This window comes from Crocodylus porosus, unplaced genomic scaffold (assembly GCF_001723895.1).
Source record: "Crocodylus porosus isolate Cpor-Errol unplaced genomic scaffold, CroPor_comp1, whole genome shotgun sequence".
In the NCBI taxonomy this organism is placed as follows: domain Eukaryota; kingdom Metazoa; phylum Chordata; order Crocodylia; family Crocodylidae; genus Crocodylus; species Crocodylus porosus.
Genome location: NW_017728943.1, coordinates 120,620,867 through 120,642,933, shown reverse-complemented (window position 1 = coordinate 120,642,933; position 22,067 = coordinate 120,620,867). Strand labels below are relative to the sequence as shown.

Sequence of the window (22,067 nt, the reverse complement as noted above, 5' to 3'; positions counted from 1 at the left end):
ATGGGGATCAGGACCCAAAGGAGGTCACCTAGGGATGAATGAGACATACAGACCAAAGTAAGGCCTTGGTGTTTCACTGAGGGAAGCCTCCCATATCTCATCTAGACATCAAGGCACAGCAGACAAATACAAGGCAGTGGCCCAAGAGATCAGCAGGGCAGGACAGGGATCACAACATCTTTTAGGGGACTCCATAACCATCCTCTGCAGCCAGGACCAGTCCTGCAGGGGCTGGCAACATTTTGGAGTAGGGAGGTTGCTTTAATAGATCTTAGCGCCAAGCATGGGCTGCTTTCAACACAGTTTGCACTGCCACAGTCACACATATTCTGCCTGCCTCCCTCAGTGCTGCTGCCCCCGCTTTTCCCCAGTGATCGACCGCCATGTCACAAAACACCTTCCCCCTACCAAAATGCAGCATAAATCCCCTAGGTTTGCGGACCAGATTTCATGCAGTTACTAACCCCTGGTTTTAGAAAATTTTAAACATGCTTCCAAGACTCAATCAATAGCAATCTGGAAAAATGTCTGTAAATCATTATGAAGTCTTAAAAAGAATATTTTCTGCAAACAGAACTGTCACTTGGTTAAAACAGGAGACTAGGAAATTGTAGGGTTCTTATTCTCAATCCTGTCTGTAAGCATGCCTTTAGGACAAGTCCTTTCACTCTCTGAAGGTCATAGTGACAGAAGGGTTAAGAAGTCTTGCCACATCCACAGGAGTCCACAAATATAGTGAAAGCTACTCCCTTTTAGCTCAGGTATAAATGCATGCTGGCCATTCAAAGGCCATTCAAAGTCAGATACTTTTCTTATTTTGGTATTTAAATTAGTGATGGAAAATAGATCATATAATCTATTTTGTCCTGCACCCTATAGGTATTGCTCCCTAAAATATGCATCGCTCGACACAGGGTACATCTACATCTGCAATTAACGCTAAGCAATAAACCCCAGAGCAGTTCAAGCCAGATTAAACTGCTCCTCGGCACAGCGTCTACACGTTCATCCAGGACAGTAGCAATTTGAGCCAGAGCAGATCAGGCTTCCAGCTGGCTGGGCTGACCAGCAGCAATTTATGCTCCTGGTCAGTGTTTACACACACATTTCAGTGCAGTTAGTTACTCTGCTGTAAGATTTTACTATCTCCGACATACTGTTACACCATAGTTATTAGTTTACTGCACCCTAATACTGAAACAAGTGCAGACAGTGTCTCTTGTCTGCAGAGCTAATTAGTCTACTCTGCAGTACAGCGCATGTATAGATGTACCCATTGAGAATCACTGCGTGGACTACTAAGCTAATAATTCACAAACTTAACCTTGTTTGCTCTGATCGTAAAAACGTATCAGTAGTCATAGAGCTACATGCTACAGAACTGAAAGACTCAACACTCATTCATCCTTCTGCAGGATAGGGGCCCATCCTGGCTGCACCATGAGATCAATCTCTGCTATACATTTATCTGACATTAAATGCCTACCACCAGCAATTTAAAAAACAAAACAAAACAAAAACACACAGCTACTTCCATTTATATGGCCTTGAAACTTTGCTACCATACGCAAATCAAATTAACAATATTGCATGCTGTTCTTAAGTTAGCTCATTTTATTTTTTGTTCTAATTCTATAAGCGGGAAGAAACCTCACTGCTCTCCTCTGTATCTGCAATTCCACTATTTGAATCTGAAAAATTATTTTATGTTAAACCCTCCCCCAAACATGCTGAAAATCTTCAATAACAAAGAAAAAAACTATTTAGTAGAATAAAGGTATAAAATGGGACAAGCTTTTCTAGCAAACTCTACCAAACCCTTATCTTCTTTTAGTCCTTAGTTTAGAACCAAGATGGCATCAGTCTTATTGAGAAATATCTTAACAATGAACAACCAAATTCCCATACTTGATTTCTTTAATTCACTCAGGGGTCCCTGGTATCAAAATCTGATGATGGATGATGCTCACATCTCTAAGCAAATTAAAGGCAACATGGTGTGTATAGTACATATGCACACAAGGAAACATTCTCTCTGATAAGGCAAAAAAAGGGAGAGGTTTACCATTTCCAGAAGAATGGCTTGAGTTTTTGCTTCTTTCTCTGCTTGAATTTCTTCCACTTCATCAGCAGATCTTCCTTTGAAATCATCAATTTCTTCATCTGCTCCTATTCTACCACTCTGAAAAATTGAAAAATGAAACAGCACTTTAATACCACTGAACCCTGACCTAGCTTTATCCTTTTGACTGTATTTTGAGGTAGAAGTAAGAAATACATACTGAAGAACTGAGTCAAGATTGACAGAGACAAGGAAACTGCCTTTACTTAGTACAGTAATGAGTTTCAGTCGGTCTGGGCTAGATTCAGTTAGATGTTCTAACACCGTTCACCTAAGTATCTCATACTTCTTCCCCAAAGTACACATGCCAACTCATTTTACTAAAATATTTTTAGGAAAGAGGGATACACTTCCTTAAAATGAAGTAAGTAAAGCAGTATTAGAAATGTGGACTCCATTTCCCAGCAGCCCTGCCTGCATGAGGGCAGCAGACTCCAGACCATGCTGTCACTGCTGCAAGATCCAGTTTCGGCTCCAGAGCAGCTCCTTGCCCAGACACACACCCTGCCAGCGCTGTTTGGGCAGGTCTCCATGGAAATGCTGGCCCTACACTGTCACAGCCCCACTGCTCCTGGTAACCCCATCGAAACTGGTCATAGCAACACGGGCAAGGGCTGCTGGGAAATGTAATTTGGCCACTGTGATGATCTGTCATTTTGCCCACTCCTGTGCTAGACAGTTCAAAGACAGGAAGTCTGTTTTCTACTAGTGCATCTAGTCAAGCCTCCACATGTAAACATATTTAAAACTAAGTAGTTACTTTTTCTGAACTTCCCAGTTAAAAATACTTCAATAGAGCTAGAGGTTTATCCCTCTGTTTCCTCCCCAAGTGTCTCTCACTATAAAAAACTTTCAAGTGTTAGCATGGTAAGCATTGGACTACCAAACCCCTTATGTAGAAATAGGGAATGCAAATATACCATCTTTGTTATCCTTCTATTCCAGTTGAGTACTAAAACAAAAATCACCATGCTACTTGTTAAGACTGAAAAAAAATAATGTTCCTGCTCTTGAAACATTCTTTCCCCACAAACAGTAAATTCCATATAGCAGCTCTAATAACTGCAGAACAGAATCATTTAAATTAGTTATAAGTTGAACTATTCTTAGGAAACATCTTCCATTGAAATGCAGACAAAAACACATAAGTATGCCTGCTGGTATAAGCAGTACTCTCCAATTAAAACTATTTTCTTATACCAAAATGCTGATAAGAGTTCTTCCTTAAGAGAGAAAAAAAGAATAAGCTTTGTATTATTTTGCAAAAAAAAAAAAAAAAAAAGAAGAAGCCTGGATAGCCTCATTTAAATCATTTGGATACTCTCACACACAAATACTTTGGGTGGATCTAGCCTGCAATAAATTCAGCCCAAATATTCCCTTCCAACACCTAAAGCTGTTAAGAATACTCACATTCAGCTGTTCCTTAGTGGGCTCTGGAGAGCGATCAGGAATCATCAAACCAGGTGGGTCATCAAATGGATCATCTAAAATCACTGTATGATTTATCCTAATGATAAATTTAAAACCAAGTATTAACAGATTTTATTTAAGTACCAAAGAGCATGGCTCACTCTTAAAATGATTAACAACAAAACAATCTTTGTAATACTTATAAATGTTTATATATTACTGTTGGGTTAACAGTGTAAACACTGGATATAGTTATGCTAATAAATACTAGCTGGAAATACTGTTTTAGTAAAGCTAATTGAGGTATGTGCAAAGCCTGTTGGTAAAATGAATGGTTTTATTAATATGGGCTAATTTTCCAAGGCACTTGTTTCTAGACTAACAGTTTACCTAGTTAAGTCTTAGAAACACCATCAATTCAATCTTTCTTAACCTCTTACCTCCCCATACTTTACTAATGGAGACTTAGACGTTACAGGCATTTTTAGTTACATGGGGTCAAAAAAAGTTTAATTGAACTCCCCTGAAGTGATAAACTCCCCTAAAGTAATTATAGAGATTAAGAATATTATAAAATTATCTTGTATGGTCTAAATAACAATTCCATCCCATCAGGAAGCCCAATCATGAAAACTCACGTGTCAATGTGGCTCTATGAACATAATCTGCTTTAGAATGAAAATGTAGATTTTAGGCCTACAACCTATATTTCTACTGATAAAATACCTGTATCCGTCTTCAGTGTGGGTATGCCCACTTTCACAGAAGGACCTATATCCCTCTAAAACACATAGTGACATAATATCAACTATTAGGACTAGAATAAAGAAGCATTCTCCGTACCAGTCATAAAACATCTTGCGTTTTTATATTAATTCGCTTCCAGAAGGATCAAGAAACCAGTTTTTGCATATCATAATGCACCCTCTAAAGCAGCAGATAAAGCCAGTCATACCTAATATCCTGATAAGGAATAAACTCCTTGTCAACAAAGGTCTCATTTATTTTCATCAATACATCTATGCCTTCTGTTACTTCTCCAAACACAGTGTGTACGCCATCAAGGTAATCTAGGTTTTCTCCGGTGGTAACAAGAAACTAAAAAAGACAAGATACAAAATTGCTTACACAAGTACTAAAACAGAGCCACGCTGTAAACTGGGGCCAGTACTGCACTCACTGAAGTCACTGAAAATATACCTATTAACCTCAGTGCAAGACTGTTATTTCTCTCGTCAGCTGCAGCTAAGATACCAAAATTTCTGTCTAGACCCTCAAGTGGTATAAACCAGGAGTACGCAACTCCTGGCCCGTGGGCCAGATCCAGCTTCCAGTCTCTTGCCCCCGGCCTGAGGGGCTCCCCGAAAGGTCCATAGGGTGCCTGCAGACTATTCTCCTGCATGCTAGATCCAGCATGCAGGGTGGTGTAGGACCCAATCCCAGCACACAGGGTCAGACCTAGGTGTGCAGGCCCCACCCACCCCATGGACTAGCCCCAGCCCACTCATTTGGCTCATGAGGCAAAAACACTGAGCACTACTGTAAACTGACACAGTTTTGTCGAATAACTATGAGAATGTAAACCAACAACACATCTTTCATTTATTACAGCAGGTGTCTGATTATTAAATGTAACCATGATACCCATCTTTTACAATCAGAATGAAAGTCTGGGTTCATTGGTGTATTTACCTGGACATACTTAGAGAATCATAAAATCACATAAAATTAGGCTTGGAAGGGACCTCAGGACCCTCTGCTCAAAGCAGGACCATCCTAGACTAGATCATCCCAGCCGAGACTTTGTCTAGCCAGTCTTAAAAACCTCCAAGGATGGAGATTCCACCACCTCTCTTGGTAACCTGTTCCAGTGCGTTAGTGCCCTCCTCATGAGAAAGTTCTTCCTAATATCTAACCTAAACTTCCCTTGCTACAACTTGAGAACATTAGTCCTTGTTCTGTCATTATTATGGCTAGAAGCGCAATTAATTTGCAGTATTTTAACCTAATCTGAGTCATACTGTCTCTTTTCGCCAACTCCACATAATTTTCTCTCCATGACTTCTCTCTCAAATGAAATATTTTAGGGTACCAAATGCTATCAATTAAAAATCAGTTCCACTGATATGGAAGCTAGGAGGAACTGACCGATTTTCATAAGATCAAAAGTGAAGATTGATTTTTTTTTTAAATAATGTAGATGTAAGGGTTAGACTACACTGTCATTTTGAGGCCAAAAATAATGATTAGCATTTTATCAAGCTAACATCTCTGAGCAGTTCTACAATAACAAACTAATATGTGAATGGGATGGAGAACACGTGTAATAAAGCATGATTTCATTCTCCAAGTTAAGCAAGGTTATTAAAAATAAAAAGTTATAAGCTCAATAAAAAATAACTGATGACACCTTATCAGTATCTATTTACTAGCGTACTCCACGTTTTTGTGCACCAGATAAGTGAGTAATTCACTTAACCGCATAACACCATGCCAGTCCCATTTGTCATCTATTGCTTATGCTGTAAAATATCGTTATTTGCATATTAAGTCCATAAACCACATAAGTGCAAAACTACTTTCAAGCCCCATTATCTACTTTACAATGTAATTGCTCTCCCATTAACTGTAAGCTAACTGTAATATTCTGTAAGTAACTGTATTTGTCAGTGATGTAAGCAGTGCTTAAAAGTAGTATACTTAGTGAGCACTGCTTACATTAAGTTTGCATGAGTGCATACTCCAGGTATGCATTTAAAGTACACTGATAAAAGGAGGTTTACCTTTCATTCCACAGACTAGTAGGAACATGCGCCCACAGTGTCAGTAACTTGACTTGCATCTACTGGTCGCGCTATGTTGCTGTATGGTGTGCTATGGTGATGTAGCGATCGTGTGGGTCTACCCGTGATCACCAGCTACGTTGTAGTAGTGGCGCACTCCCAGTATAGTGTGCCACTACAGCAATGTAGCTGGAAAATTTACCCATGCACAGCATGCATGCCGCAGTAACAGCTCATATTGTGCCATGCTTTAGTGCTTCCAAAATGAAGTACTAAAGCACAGCAATGTGTAGATGCACCTTGTGAATAAATCACCTTTCTGAAAAAGAAAATTCCAATAGCAAATGTCTTAAATACATGGGAAAGCTTTTAGATTCAGACAGTAATTTTTCCTCTTTTCAGAGGGCAACTACACAGGCTGCCACTAGGAATTATACAAAATATATGTCCCACTGCCCTTATTTAGATGGATTTGTCCATAGCAAAGGAAGAAATGTGTGAGTAAACTGTTATTTGCATTGTAATGAACTTTCAGTAAACTCTTCAGCTTCTCTTTGGTTATTTCGGATTCAGAGCAAGGCATCCCAACTCTGCGTGCTGACCTGAGATCCATGCTGATCATTGCCATTGTTCACCATTGACACTGTTCCTTTTTTCTTGTGCTTAATTCTTGGCACCTTTTCTGACTCGAAAAATCTAGCTTGATCGCCATACAGTTTACTGAAAATATATACAATAAAGTTATGGAACAGCAGGACTTAAAAAAGGTCAACAATGAAACAAATGCTATAGAACAGTGTAATAAAACTGCTCGTTTACACTGCATCTCTGCCAGTTTAATTTACATGGGAGTGGGTAAGCCAATATATATTGTAGACAATACAGACAGTTTTCCTTGGAGGCATTTTACAGTGACTTGTTTTATAGTTGATTAAAAAAATTGGTATCTAGGTATAACAACGTACAAATGTTAATTTGCTAGACTGTCAAAATTATTGTAAAAACTGACTTGTAGTACAGTGTGGAAAACTTAAGTGCAACTTTATACATATAAAAGTGGTTCACACTCTGAATTCCTCTTTTAAAACAAAGAGAAAACTAATAAATTTGGGCATAGTCTAAAACTGACTAACAGGAAGAGTTAAAAATTAATTTCACACATCAACTGTCAAGGTATACTAGATGACACTGCTTAGAGTCCTGAAGTCTAATCTCATACTTGTTTTTCCCTCAGCTAAGAGACTGGGTCTATACTCACAGTCACACAAGTTTAATGAAATCATTTTAAAACAACACTTTCAGTTTAAGAGATGTGAACCTGCTTACACCAATTTTAATCAAACCTGATGCAACCCCACTAAGTGCGGCAGAACAAAAGAGAAGCAAGTCTGTTTGGCATTTTGGGGAGGAAGCACACGAGGAATTAGACAGCAAGGCAAATAAAGTAGCACTTGTATACCATATGGAGAAGTACAAATGAGGCAGAGACTAGATGTGATCTAATGACTAAATGTATCAATAAATTTGGACCCTTAATGGTCCAAAGACACAGCTGAGTACTCCTTCTGTTGACTCTACAATGTTTGCCCATGTTATAGCCATATCTCTCTGACTCCATTATAGACTAGTATGAACCTGCATTTTTTTCTGTGCACTTCCTCCAAAAGAAATCTGGAAGTGTTAATCAATGAAATATGCAATAGTCCAATTATCTGTACTCTGCTCCATGATTCAATTACCCGGAGATAAATAGTCTTTTTTGTGTCCTTCCCTCCCCCCATCCTTTACATGATTTCAACTCATTTTCCCCATAAAACACCATTTTCAAAGGACACATTTATGGAAGATTTCAAAATTAATTAAAATTAGTCACAGCTGTCTGAATGACTCCAACTGCTAAATGTATTACTTTGGAAGATGAAGTTTTATAAGAAGAGTATGATTTTCTTTTTAACTTTACAGATTTTGATGGAGGGTTCAGCATGGTCTTCACACACAAATATAGAAATTTTAGTAGATACACCTGTTCCATCTCCTTTAAAAATAAAGATGTTTTTGCCATAAGGTACAATTAGAAGGGCATCCCTTCAAATTTCTCAGCGCTACGGGAGAAACATGTTGTCTTTCACAGAGACACCAGTTTATCACATACTGAGATGCCTTCCACAGAGGGGCTCGTTTGGTTCACGCTGTGTAGGTACCCAAACATACCATCATGTATATATCCATCATTAAATTGATGTCAAAAGTACAGAGGGTAGTATGCTGTCCAGAAAAAAGACGACTAAGTACTTTATTTACCCAAATCCAAGACAGGTATTTGGGAAAATACAGTATTATAGGACCAAAAGACAGCATAGGCAATACACAAGGAATCAACAGATTAAGAGCACAGACAGTAGTTACATTTTTTCACATGATTGGGCCCTTTAAAGTGTCACAGCATAGCTGTAGAGCATGTGCATGGCTACAGAGAGCTTTTAAAGTAGCCAATCATGAGAAAAATTAGCCCTCCTCAAATGAGGTAACAGATGAAGATGCTCTGCTTTAAAAAAGTGCCTTAGGGAACTTGTCTTCTTCCCTAGAGTTAATTTCTCTTGTGTTCAGGGCTGCATTGATGCAGCCCAGCATAACCCCAGGGTTGGCAGGGAGGGAGATGGGAGAGGGAGGCAAGCAGCATTCCACCACCTTCCCCCCACCCAGCTCAGACCAGGTAAAGCAGAGAGGGGGAAAGGATCAGCACAACTTGCCAGCCTGCCCAGCCTGAGCTGGAGCAGGGATCAGAAACCCCTCACCTGGAGGGCCTGGTCTGGCTCCCCTGCCAGTACCCCACCCAGGGGCGGCTAGAGGGGAAGAGGGAGGTCCACAAGACGGGGAGGGGCTCCAATCCACCCCACTCCCCCCTACAGCTCAGGACCAGTTGGCAGAGTGCTGCTGCTTGCTTCTCCCTCCCTCCCTGCTGTCAGCCCCAGAGCTGGAAGGAGGGGGACAGGAATGGGAAGAGGGGCAGTGCAGCCAGGCCAGGAGGGGTGGTCAAGGCAGACTCCATTCTCTTCTGTCCCATGATCCATCAGGTAAATGTCTGTTGGGTTGAGGGAGGCGCTCTAACTCATGGTGCTTTATGTCAGAGTGGGGGCCTGAATGGGGAGTTAGAATGGGGCACATGTCTGTCTGCACCCTCAAAAGGAGAAGATCTTGTACCCCAACAGTGAATCCTGCCTGCTGAAGGTAGCTAAGCAAGTCTAAACAGGGTCAAGTGCTAGATCACTTCATTTTAGCTACAAAAACATGTTTTACTCACCAAAAAATAGACTCCCCTCCACGTCCAGTCCCCTGGGGGTCACCAGTTTGTATAATAAAATCTCTCTATAACAGCAAAGTACAAAGCAATTAGTCTGGGTACTTGTAAGTTTAGACAAAGAAGAAAAAAAAAAAGTCCATTATACACTCACCTGTACATTGTGAACTAGGCAGTAATTGTAGTATTTGATTTTGCAAAGCTTCAGAAAATTCAGACAAGCTGTAAGAAATTGTACCAAAACTTAATAGGAAACAACATTCTATTAATAATTAAATTTGCACGCAGATTTTTTTTAAAACCTGTATTAGTACTTTCTTATTCTCTGAGCACTTATGTACGTCTAAGGAACAGATCTCTTCCTAGAACCCAAATTCACCAGTCATATCTAGGATTTTATATGCTATTTATACAACAAGCAACTACATCTATTTCCCTTCCCTTGTTTCCAGGCTTTCCTAAATAACAGTTCCCAGAGACAGAGTCATAGTTGGCCTTTCAATTTACTAGCTAATGCATTTACTTGGTATTTTGATGTATAAACCAAGATTTCTACTGTGTGTAGTATGACAACTTGATTCCTGATAAGAACTGAGATGTATAAATAAGAAAAAAACTTAAAAATCCACATCCACTTGAAATTATACATGGAACCTAAGGCCTGTATACAGAAAACTTGCACATTTAACTTCACCACCACAAACTTTTCACATCCCAAATCCCTTCTACTTACGTATATCCTAATTGCAAAAATGAATTATTTTTCAAAATAAAAATAGGCTTAAACTGGAATCAAAATCTATAAGAAATGTTATTCCTCTTAAAATATAATCCTATCTAAAATGAAATGTGAAAGTATGACAATCTAAATCAAAGATCCATCTTTATTAAAATCTGTGACTCATAGATATTAAATAATATTGAAGAAGTTGACATTGGCTGCCAAAGGTTAGAAAACAACAGGGCACTAAAAATGAGGCCTCTGAAGAGATTTACTTGCTCCAAAATCTTGAAGGATATGGCAACCATAAGATCAGTTCATTAACTACAATATTTTCATTAAGTTAGCTAGTTTAATGTGAGATGTTTGGGGATTTTCTTTCCCCCCTACATGTCCAGCATATTTAAAATTGTTTTATTTAATAAAAACCTACTTTCACTGTTTTGTGCATTTCAATTTTAATTTATGCTATGGCTTGATGCAACTCCTGAACAAAAAGTTATATGTTATGTAAGACAAGTCACTCAGTATTTCCTAGAACAATAAAAATGTGTTTAGGATTCTGAATAACTGCACATTATTCAAAAATAAATAAACTATTGCTTAAATTAGGGGTGACTGACCTTAGGCAAACGTGCTACTGCTGTGTAGTGCTTCTGCATATGCTACATGGCAAAGCAGAGATGGGTCATGCAACACAGCAAGAGATAGGGCAGTACGTAGAAAGCAGAGCAGTACATCAGGCAGGGGAAAGGGATTGGCGTGGCATTCAGAAGGGCACACCTGCCAAAAAGGCTTGCCCCCACTGGCTTAATGTACTAGGTGTAGTGTGTCCTCCTGCTTAGACTGGGAAGGAGAACCAAACTTAGTATAAATGCTGCATCTGGCTGCAAAAACATGCTCTAATCCTTACCAAACAAGGAAATATGCCCTTTCTTTAGAAAAAAGGGCTCAAAGTATAAATAAAAAACAAGAGACAACCAAGCTGTTTTCTAGCAGGGTTTCTGTGAATTCAGATCCTGTGAAATCAGTGCTCAAGCTGCTGAGTTACATCAATTCCTCCCCTTTGAACCTGGTTTCTAAGAGGAGCTCCCTAAAAGCAAAGGGGTTTTGGTGACATCTTTTATCTGAATAACTGCATAGCTGGGAGAGAAATTTGACAAGCTTCTGGGCACTAATCAGCTGTTCCTCAGGCCAGAGCCTGAAGAGGCATATTTGGTATCCCAAGGTGGTAACTATATGTATAAACAATAACTATACAGTTGGGCCAATGAACAGACAGCATGAAAAACAATCTCTTCCTCTAGTATAAATCCTGGACCAATGGAGGCCAAACTTGTTGGCAGGTATGCTACAAATTAAGCTGTATGCCCTCCCTGAATGACACGCTGAGCCCTTTTCCCTGCCTTATCATAGAAAATGAGGGTTGGAAGGGACCTCAGGAGGTCATCCAGTCCAACCCCATGCTCAAGGCAGAACCATCCCCAACTAGATCATCCCAGACAAAGCTTTGTCTAGCTGGGTCTTGAAAGCTTCCCGGGATGGAGATTACACCACCTCGCTAGACTGCCTGTTCATGAGAAAGTTTTTCCTAATATCTAACCTAAACCTCCCTTGCTGCAGCTTGAGACCATTTCTCCCTGTTCTGTCACCTGCCACCACTGAGAACAGTTTAGCTCCATCCTCTTTTGATCCCCACCCCCTTCAGGTAGTTGAAAGCAGCAATTTAATCCCCCCTCAGTCTTCTCTTCTGGAGGCTAAATAAACCCACTTCCCTCAGCCTCACCTCAGAAATCATGGACCCCAGACCGCGAACCATTTTCATTGCCCTCTGCTGGATTCTCACCTATTGAAGGCTACAACTGACTCCCCCAGTCTTCTCTTCCCCAGGTGAAATAAGCCCAGTTATCTGCAGCTCTGCCCAGCACTCAGTACTTTGCCTGATACACTGCTCTGTTTTCTGCTCCATGTACTGTGCTCCCTGCCCAGACCACTGCCCTTTCTTTCCAGCTCTGCTTTCTGTTCCCCACCTAACCCACTGTTCTGCTTTCTGCTCCATGCCCTGGGCTCCCTTCCCAATTCACACTCTTCCTGTCTGATCCACTGCTCTGCTTTCTGCTCCCTGCCTAATCCACTACCCCACTTTCTTCTCCTTGGCCTCTCCGTTCAGGTTGGTTGCCCCTGTCCCAGGAATCATCAGGTCTATGACTCTCTCTGTCCCCCAGCTGTTTCCTACGTCAAAACTCAGCCACCGCGCAGGCGCAGCCAGCTCGCCCGCCACGGGCGGCTCAAAACACCCTCCAATCTCGTCCTGCCACCCCTCGCGCATGCGCACCACCACCAGCCTAGCGCAACCCGCCCCCCCCCACCCCCCTTCGCGCTTGCGCAGCGTTTCCCGGCCTTTAACGGTGTGAGTGGTGGTTGGTAATAGCGCGGTTCTGATCACTCGCCCCGTGGCGGGCCCGGCCCTTGGCTCTTTTCCCTTCGCCCCCGCCTCACCACGCGGCCGCTCCTCTGTGTACAGGTCGATCACCAGGTCGCCCAGCGTGGTCTCCAGCAGCACCGCCATAGCCCGGCACCACCCTCCACCTCCGCTTCCCCCTCCCCCACCTGCGCCCGGGTGAAGCCCTCCACGCATGCGCACACGCACCCCTCAGGCGTGACAAGAGCCCCCTATCGGTTGCGCTGCGGAGGGCTACGGTGTGCAGCGTATTGGAGGACGCAGGGAGAGGCGGGGCTGTCCGGGGGGAAAAGCCTGCGTCCTCCGTGCCTTCAGTGTGCATGCGCATGTCCTATATCTAGGGTTGGAAGGTGTATCTGTTCCCTGCTTGCAGGCTCAGTTAGGCAAGCAAGGTTTTTTGGGTAAATTATCAGACCAACTAAATAGTTGGGAAAAAAAATTATTTGCAAGCATTCAGGCCCAGATCCTGAATGCCTGAGACTCCCAATGCCTGAAGTGGGTTTGTGCTGGAAAGCTTGTGAAGAACAATGTTTCCAACTATTTAGTTGGTCTAATAAGATCTCACATCTGCCCAAAGAAACTTGCCAGCCTATGTCCCTAGACCAACACAATTACAGCCAACACCCCTCTCTCCACAGTTGTGGTTTAGAGGTGCCAGGTCCCTTCCCCCCTCCACCAACTTTAATGTAGCTCCCATCGGTGGGAGGATGTAGAAGTATGAAAAAGAGGTGCAGAGAGTGAGGTGCATCCTCACATGTGGAAGCAATGCGTATTTTTCTCCACTTGAAACTAGATGCTTCACTAAGGCTAGGAGCCAAGGGCTGTGTTACGCAGTTTAAGACTGAAGCAAACATATATATGACTTCACTGGAATGAGTTCAATACAGTCTGCAGGGCAGTGATGGAGGGGTGTCATTCCTGGGAGCCACTATCATAGGGGGTGGGCAAAATGGCTCTGGCTGCCTGCATCTAGTTTCCATGGAGATCCAGGAAAAGCATGGCCATGACAGCGCAGAGGGAGCTGCTTCAGGGCTGGGGCTGGGATCTTACAGCGATGACAGCCAGCATGGTCCGGAGCTGAGGCAAAGGTGCAATCTGCTGCCTGCATGCTCCTGCCTGAGGCATGTGGGCAGCAGACCTCAGCTCTGTCCCAGCTCCAGACCACGCTGTCCTGTGCTGCCACAAGATCAGGGCCCTGGAGCAGCTCCCTGCCCTGCTGCAGTGCTTTGCCAATGCTGCTGGGGGCCATCTCCATGGAAAACTTGGCCCCATGAAGTCACAGCTCTGACACTCCTGGGGTCTCCATGGAAACCGGCTGCAGTGATGCAGCTGGGAGCTGCTGGGAAATAGAGTTCACCATAGGCCCAATCCAGACTTTGCTTGCACCTTTGTTAAGAGATAGCAACAGTGCAAAGCAATGGGGGGCTGGATTGGTGGAACATCAAGACCATTAAAAAGGAGAGGGTTGTTAACACATGGAATGAAGAGCTCAGAAAAGATCAGATGGATTACAAGAAACCATGAAATTGATTGACTTCCTCAACATCGCCTGACTAGGCAATGCCACTGCCAGGCAACTGGTTTTAATCAACAGGAATCAAAGGGGTTGCAAGTGCACCAATGCAACCTCCCTAGTTTCCCCTGTCTCCATCTAAACTCAACGCCATTGATTTCCCAGTGGTTCCAACAACATGGGTGTAAATAGAAACACTACATGTTCTGTTGAATGTTCTGTAGAAGATTTTAATCTTTGACTACACACCTTGTTTAACTTACCAAGCACAAATCTCCTGTGAAGACTCAGAGCAAAAAGAGGGATGGAATTAATTCTAATACCAGTAATCCTTAGCAGACCTGATTCTGTTCTTCAAATGAGGTAATTAAAGCTTAACAAGAGAAACAAGATTTGGGGAATGAGGAATCTCTTTTACTGAATCACCTTATACAGTTGGGAGAGAGATTTGGGGCTTCAAGCAGCCTTTATCAGGTCTGGAAAAGAATTAGTCACAATCTACCACTTAGGACAATATGGGCTAAGTGCAAGTTAGAACAATTAATGGTTCATCTAGCCCAGTACTCCCTCTCTGACAGTGACAGTGGTAGATGCTTTAGAGGAAGAATTTATGAATGGGGCACTCAGAGGGGTAGCAGCACAGCTCTATGCTCAGGGCAGCTACATGGTACCCAAGACTACATCAACTTCTGCAGTACTGGTTACAATACATCCAGCTCTGTCTCTCCCCTTCCTCCCCCAACCACAAAAGGAGCACCCAAGACAGATACCCTCATGATAACAGGGACAGCAGTGAGGTCACAGGTTGATAAGTGCTGCAAGGGGGGAGAGGGGAGGACACTGGGCAGAGGGATTTAAAGAGGAAATATAAAAGATGGGATTTTCATTGGGGCCCAAAAAATTAGGCACTCATGCCCGGATGTCCAAAGGAAGTTGGATGCCTACTTGCTTTAGAACATACTGAAAATACTAATGTAAACTTCTGTGTACACTATAAACTCACCAGGACAGGATTGGGCCCCTTATTTTTCTGCACAGTTGTATGTTAAGGCGGCATCATGTAACTACTTCACAGCTAAGCATTTTTAGGTTTATTTCCTGAAGTCTGTGATCAGAACAACCCCCTATGCAGGCATCACCATCAGCTCCTTGTTGGTACTCCAGCCACTAAAATACACACCACCTATGCCCCACTGGTGGAGAACAACACATCACCAGGCATGTGTCACTTCAACTTACTCCTGCCAGCATGTGTAAGCAATCCCACAGACCAGCCAGCGGGGTACTCATGGCCCTGCTTTCCATGGGGCCTTTGCACACCGCGAGCTGCATAACAAGAGGGCAGCAAGGGCGGTGATGGAAACAGTGGCCATGCTGGTGTTCAGCAAAGTAATACGCAGCGTTGCCAACTGATTTTTGGCATTGTTCTTAAAAGCCTACGCCTGGGGAATGTGAAAAACTTACCTCTTTCTTTTATTTATATTTAAGTATCTACATAAAAGAAAGAGCTCAGGTTTTTTCACATTCCCCAAGCACACACTTTTAAGAGCAATGCCAAAAATGATGAGAGTTGGCAACACTGAACAGGAGGTCCACACCATTGAGGACCAGAGCCAGCCTGCACCATGCACAGGCACTATCGGCCTCCTCTCTTAAGGGGGCTGCAGGGGGCACAGGTCTCCTATGCGGAACCTGTCTGCGTGGGGAAGAGAAAGACAATTCTTCCCCGCTGCCCCTTCGACTCCAGGCCAGAACCCCCTCCCCACTGCGCATGCGTTACTCCCGCAGGCAGCAGCGGGTAGGCTCGGGCGACACTTCAGCGCCCCCTAGGCGGTGGAGCAAGGCCAACGCCGGGGCGAGGCGTGACGCGCAAGCGCCGTCGCACGCAGCCCCATTGGCCACGCGCTTGGCCAATCCGCGACGGAGCTTCCGGAGCGGCGTGCCCCGCTTGTCACCGCCGCGTCGGCCCCGCCTCCGGCCGCCGCGGCGCCTGGCAGTGTGGCGGGCGTCGGTTCCCAAGATGGAGGCGGCGCCGGGGCCGCGCGGGCTCCTCCTGTTCCTCGTCGCCCTGGGGCTGCTCCTGCTGCTGCCGCCCGCCCGGGCCGCCCCGGCGCCGCTCGGACAGGTGCGCGGGGGAGGGGGCGTGCTCCACCGGGCGGGCGCGTCTCGGGCCGGCAGGGGCAGCACCCGCACCCCGGCCGTCGCCTGCTGGTGGCTTCCGGGGCTGCCTCCGCCGGCGGGCAGCACCCCTCCGCCGGGACCCCGAGGCGGGGTGGGGAGGAAGGGATTTGCCTATGTGTGCGTGTCTGTGTGCGTGCACATGCGTCTGTGGCTCTGTGGGCCTCAGGTTGCCGTGGCTTGGGCATCTCTTGTAGGCTGTGCGTGTGCACACGTGCACTTCGCATCTGTTTTCACAGGGCGCATGGGTCCATATGCGTGTCTCTCGTGTGTTGTCATAGTCATGGGAAGGGCTGGAATGGATGTCATCTAATCTAGCCCCTGTGTATGTGCGCACGAGCGCACTTGCTGTGTGTGCATGCATGTGTGTTTGTGCGTGCACATCATCTGTGTGCATGCTTCTGAAATGTTTTCTCCCATGGTTAGCTCTGTCCCTTGGGTTTTTGCGTGTAACGGATTTTTGTGGCCATGCAAAGGGCCTTTCCGTGGGCAGAGCACATTTTGTGAGGCACGTGTACGGTGGCCTCTAGAATGACCACAAAAAAGCTGGGCATTTTTTCCTGTGCTGTTAGTTGAATTGAGGCTAACGCAGCCTTTAATTACAATAGCAGCAAACTTCAGAGCGTTTGACCACAGAAATGTGAATCGAGGAAAGAGCTGCTGCATTATCCTGACAACAGCTGTCAAGTGAGTTTGTTACCGTGGTCTCATCCCTGTAACTTGGATTAAATGAAAAAAAATGTTCTAAAAAACCTGATTACAGAAAAGGCCTGTAGTAGTACATTTTATGTTGCAAGATAAGAAATCTAAATTTGCTTTCTGGTGTCAGCCTTTCCTCGCGAGTAGGGGAACTGTACTCAACTATTCTGGGAGGGGTTCTCAGGTGTGAGACTGAGGTTCCGACCATGTGAATGGTTTAGCCCCAGAGTTCCCAAAACACTTAGGTCAGTGATTATTAAGCAGATTGCTGCGAGACTCTTCTAAGGGTGTTGTGCAGTAGAAGCACTGTTAAATGTGCAGACACCTATGCACAGTTCACAAAAGAAACCCAGAAACTTCAAATAGGAAACCATAGTGTCAAAAGTATCCTGACCTGTTACAGTCTGTCTGAGTTCTTTGCAACAGAAGAATTGCTTGGTTGTTTTTTTTCCTGCAGTCAAGAAATGACTTGGAAAGCTAAGAGCTGGCATTTTTCTAAGCTTAGAACCATTGGCTTAGGTAGAATTTAGGTGTCAGTCCAAGAATGTGGTCCTTAAAAACTAAGGCCAACATTTTTGCCAGTAAAGTTCCTCAGGTACACAAAGTACTGCTTCTGTGCTGGCACAGAACTGCTTCCCAGTTGGCAAGACTCAGCACCTCTGTCATGCCTACTAAATATACTACTAATCCTGATCTTGATAGTTTCTTTCCCCTATTCCTTTGAGGGGCCTAGTCTGGCAGACATGCTCTGGTCCTCCCTAACACACCAGCATGATTGAGCTTCACATAAAACACAGTGGCTGAGGTCACTTTAATTATAAAGTATGATCACTGGAAGACAATAAGATGGTGAAGGAGGTGGTGGTGGAAACAGTTCCTCTTCCTTACCTTTGAACTCAGTGGAAAACCTCTGCTTTATCCTGCTGAGTTTTTGTTGTAACCATGTTGGTCTAAGGACATAGGCAGGCAAGGTTCTTTGATTAGATGTGATATCTTGTATTAGACCAACTAGGCAGTTGGGGGAAAAAGTTCTTTGCACGCTTTTGGGCCCAGTCACCCTTCATCAGGCATAGGGAGTCTTTGCTGGTCTGTTTCATCCTAGCAAATAACCTGGTGATTGTGGCAGTCTTTTGGAGGTGCATTTGAACCCCCCCGCCAGCAGAATTCCTAGGACTGATAGGAGCCTCCTGTGTCCTTTACAGGGTCCGTAACCCCTGGGCTATTGTATACAAAATAGAGGCCTCCTTTGGCTGTGTCTTAACAGAAATGTGACACCTCCCCCCCCCCCTCAGGTTTTTGGTGAGATGACTTAAATGCATACATCTTTGGGCTCTGAAGCTTGACCTAACAAGTAGCTCCTTGCAGCCAAGGTTTAGGTATCTAAGCCTCTGGGAGGAGGGGATTTTAGACAAACAATTCTTTGGTATCTCCCCTCCAGTAGCTTAGCGTGTTGACACTGTTATGAAGCCTCTGTTGAGGCACTTAAGCTTCTCCATGCGTTGTAGAAGCTTAGGCCACAAGTTGGCACTCTTCTTAGGGTGTGAGCTGGAGTGATTCAGTTCAGGTCAGAGGTGGAAGGGCAGACATGATCCATTTGCTGCTGCCAGTGTTTTCCATGTGGCATGGAGAGAGCTGCAGCTGGAGCCTCCCATTTGCAGGCTGGAGCAAATGGCTCTGTGAGTTGCCTGCCCCTGGCTTAGGCATCACCTGCAGGCTGTGGATTCCATATCTCGAGGCCGGGTGTCTGAAAAGGGTTGTGCTGTTATGCCATGCAGTGCCTTGTGTTTGAAGTCCTTTTGTACCAAGGAACTATTCCTTAGCATTTGTGCATGTATTTGTAAGATTAAGGCTCAGCAGAAGCTTGCTATTTGTAAAAGATGATAAACTGTCATCTTTTACAACTGTTTATGTTAACTGTGTGTGGAAATTGTACAGCAGCAGTTGTGACATGAATAGATTTGTCTCAGTTTTACTTTTGTGCCCAAAGGTTGAGATCTGTTTGAAATGTTTCTTATATCAGTTGGCAGTCATCTGAAAGACTCCCTCATATGGAGTGAGGAAATGTTTATTTTAGCTGAGCAAATTTTCCTAGTGTACAGAGGACCATTTTGGATATAGAGGACATAAAATATATAGAGTGCTGAACAGGAGTGTCTCTCCCGTCTAAATACGAACTGACTAGTTGCAGTATATCTACTGAAGGAACTGAAAATAGGCTTCACAAACCCAAGTATTATGCAAGGGCTATAATGGCAGAGTAATCGTAGCACTGAATAGTTCAGGGTCTGTGGGCATGTGGATGTTGCACAACTTCAGCAAATGGTTAGCATTTTCAAATATGTTTTGTGAGTGAGCGCTGTGTACAGTCATCACTTTAATGGCGAGTGGGTGGAATACTGCTGATTGCTGAAAGTCTTTGTTTAACTCTGAAGTTAAAGTTAGTCTCCAAGCGTAGGTTAGGAAGGTAACTTTTTAAATTCAGGAAATGTATTATGGGAAACTGTAACAGAATGAAAAAAATTGAAATGTGTGCATAAAAGTAATTGGCCTGTAAATCACTTCATAAGTTTGAAATAGTTTTGTTTAGCTCTGGTATTTGAGATCTTCCATTGTTGCTCAATACCTCTGACTTCTCAAATAAGCCCTTTTTAAAATACTGGTTTTATCTCCGCCTCTTTTTTTGGATTGTGCAATATTTAGGTCACAATTTGGATGAATCATTTGACATACAGTAGAAATTCAGAATTGATTTCCCAAAGTTACTTTTTAAGTACATCTTATATAAATATGTTCAGGGTGTACTGAAAAATTTTAAAATACTGCAAGAATAAGACTGACTTGAAATGTACCTTTCAAGTCCTCAGTGACCTGATCAAACAAAGGAAGCTAGGAAAACAGAAGAAAGGAGTTATTTGTTTTTTACTAGTAAAAATTATAGGTATAATATATAATTTTGAATGCTTGGGTAAGAATTAGTGTATTTTTTTAATTAAATGTTTCTTAGTATGAGCCAGATGAGAAGAAATGTCTAAAAGCACAGTTGGTTTGGTTTTATGGCTTTATTATTATTCTGTTTTACATTTGTATCACCACTGATTTTTATCTGTCTAAATAAATTATATGGTTGAGCATCTAGATCGTGAGTGCTTTTTGATAATTTATGTTTAATTAGGTTCCATTTTTTAACTTTAAGTGGCTTCCATATTTGTCAGATATGTGGCATCTTGCTTATCTGCAAGAAAAATAATAGTATTCAGAATAATATCTATTTATGGAATACTAAAATGTTTTGGGAGTGTTCAGTTTTTTCAAGGCAGAAAAATAATGTTATTGAGATTGTTCAGATAATTTAACCATCACTATGTAAACCACATATGTGTGCACTGATGTATGCAATAGTCACCTTTTAAAAATATTTGTAGAATATGGCTATGTTAATAATGCCCTGTTAAAACCAAAGAAGAAATCTGTCTTGCAGTGATAACCAGGAATGTATTCCAAACTTGTTGTGAAATCTTTGTGCATTTTCCCATGCATATTTTATTAAATGAATGCAGTATGATGTCATGATGTTCTCCTGTTGTCTCGGAATTAAGTATGTGCCTTGAAAACATTTGGTAAAATATTCATAGCGTGAATATGATTTAATAGTGAGAAATTCTAGAAGGTAACCAGGAAAAAGAGGAGAATAAGAATATTTACATGAAGAACTTCTGCAAAGAAGGAAGTAAGCAAGCAATTGTACCCATGCAAGAAAAGCAGGTCTCATGTGTAATCATCTAATTTTTTCTTACAGGTAGAGCTTAATTTTAAGTTTTTACGCTAAAACTATACTGCCTAGTTTAATAAGTGTTCTGTCAAAGTGTTAGTTATAGAAAAGCTCAGCAGTGGATTTTTTTGTAAGAAAAAACTTTGTAAAGTGACCGGGGCTGTCATTTTTGGTCCTACAAGTACATCAGGAAACCTGGTTCCAGTATAGTTGTTCCTTAACTCAGTTACAAACATAACTACAGTTTGGAGTATTACTGGACCATAGTACTATTTTAAAACCAGACTAAATGCTTGGGTCCTCTAGGTGGCATCTGTCTTAGCCTACACTGTAACTGGTTAGACCAGCCTAAAATATGAAATTTGGAACCTGATTTCCAAGTCAGTTCTTAGGCTTGTTTCAACCATAGCAAAAAATGGTCACAGCTTCTATTGTGTCATGAAATTCCTTCTGAATTATAGAGGGAAGCTATAAGTGTGTTACCCCCGGACCACCATGTTTTTTACTATCTGTAGTCTATTTGACAAACTTTTATTGGTATTATTATTCTTATGAGCAAACAGGAAGTCCTAGTTGTGCCTGTGTAACAGGATCGCCTCCTTCCAGTTCTCGGTGCAGTAGGCAAGGGCTGATTCAGAGGGGCGCACTGGTGCAGTCGCACTTCTCTCCCCCTCCCCCCCCACTTTCCAGACCAGACTTTGTGAGGAGCAGCCAGGGACTTCTTATAAGTCACCAAATCAGGTAAGAAATCCCCTCTCCCTTCCCCTCCGTGCTCAGTGGTATGTCCTCTCCTCTTCCCTCCTGTTTTCTTCCTTCTCTGTCCATGGCTGCCACTGTCCCCTCTGTCTTTGGCTGCCCCAGGGGCAGAGGAAATTTTAGAGATGCTCCTACCCTGCTCCATCCAGACTGTGTGAGGAGTTGGGCTGAACTGGAGCAGTGGCATGTGGGTTCCTCCTCCCTGCCTGATTTCCTTCCCCTTCCCCCCCTCCCCCCCTGTTGTTTTCTACCAGCCTGGGAGCAGGGTCACAGAAGGGAAACCTGCCTGCTGCCTCCAGTACTACTATCCCCAACTGAGCCTGGCTCCCCATATAGCCTATCTAGAGCAGGTCA

At 43.2% G+C, this 22,067-nt stretch overlaps 2 protein-coding genes across 2 annotated transcripts in view; one reads left to right on the top strand and one right to left on the bottom strand.

The window, feature by feature from the left end:
- Window positions 1-12,947, bottom strand: part of PPIL4 (peptidylprolyl isomerase like 4) — a 33,453-nt gene extending 20,506 nt beyond the window's left edge. The window contains exons 1-7 of the mRNA XM_019550099.1: window positions 12,837-12,947; window positions 9,771-9,838; window positions 9,620-9,684; window positions 6,921-7,038; window positions 4,491-4,633; window positions 3,536-3,632; window positions 2,066-2,182 (exon numbers count right to left, since the gene is read on the bottom strand). Of these exons, the coding sequence (XP_019405644.1) occupies window positions 2,066-2,182; window positions 3,536-3,632; window positions 4,491-4,633; window positions 6,921-7,038; window positions 9,620-9,684; window positions 9,771-9,838; window positions 12,837-12,906 (678 nt within the window). The 5' untranslated portion in view covers window positions 12,907-12,947. The remainder of the gene's footprint in view (window positions 1-2,065; window positions 2,183-3,535; window positions 3,633-4,490; window positions 4,634-6,920; window positions 7,039-9,619; window positions 9,685-9,770; window positions 9,839-12,836) is intronic.
- A 3,344-nt stretch (window positions 12,948-16,291) lies between these two features.
- Window positions 16,292-22,067, top strand: part of GINM1 (glycoprotein integral membrane 1) — a 30,534-nt gene continuing 24,758 nt past the window's right edge. Inside the window, exon 1 of the mRNA XM_019550098.1 lies at window positions 16,292-16,436. Coding sequence (XP_019405643.1) covers window positions 16,332-16,436 — 105 coding nt within the window. The 5' untranslated portion in view covers window positions 16,292-16,331. The remainder of the gene's footprint in view (window positions 16,437-22,067) is intronic.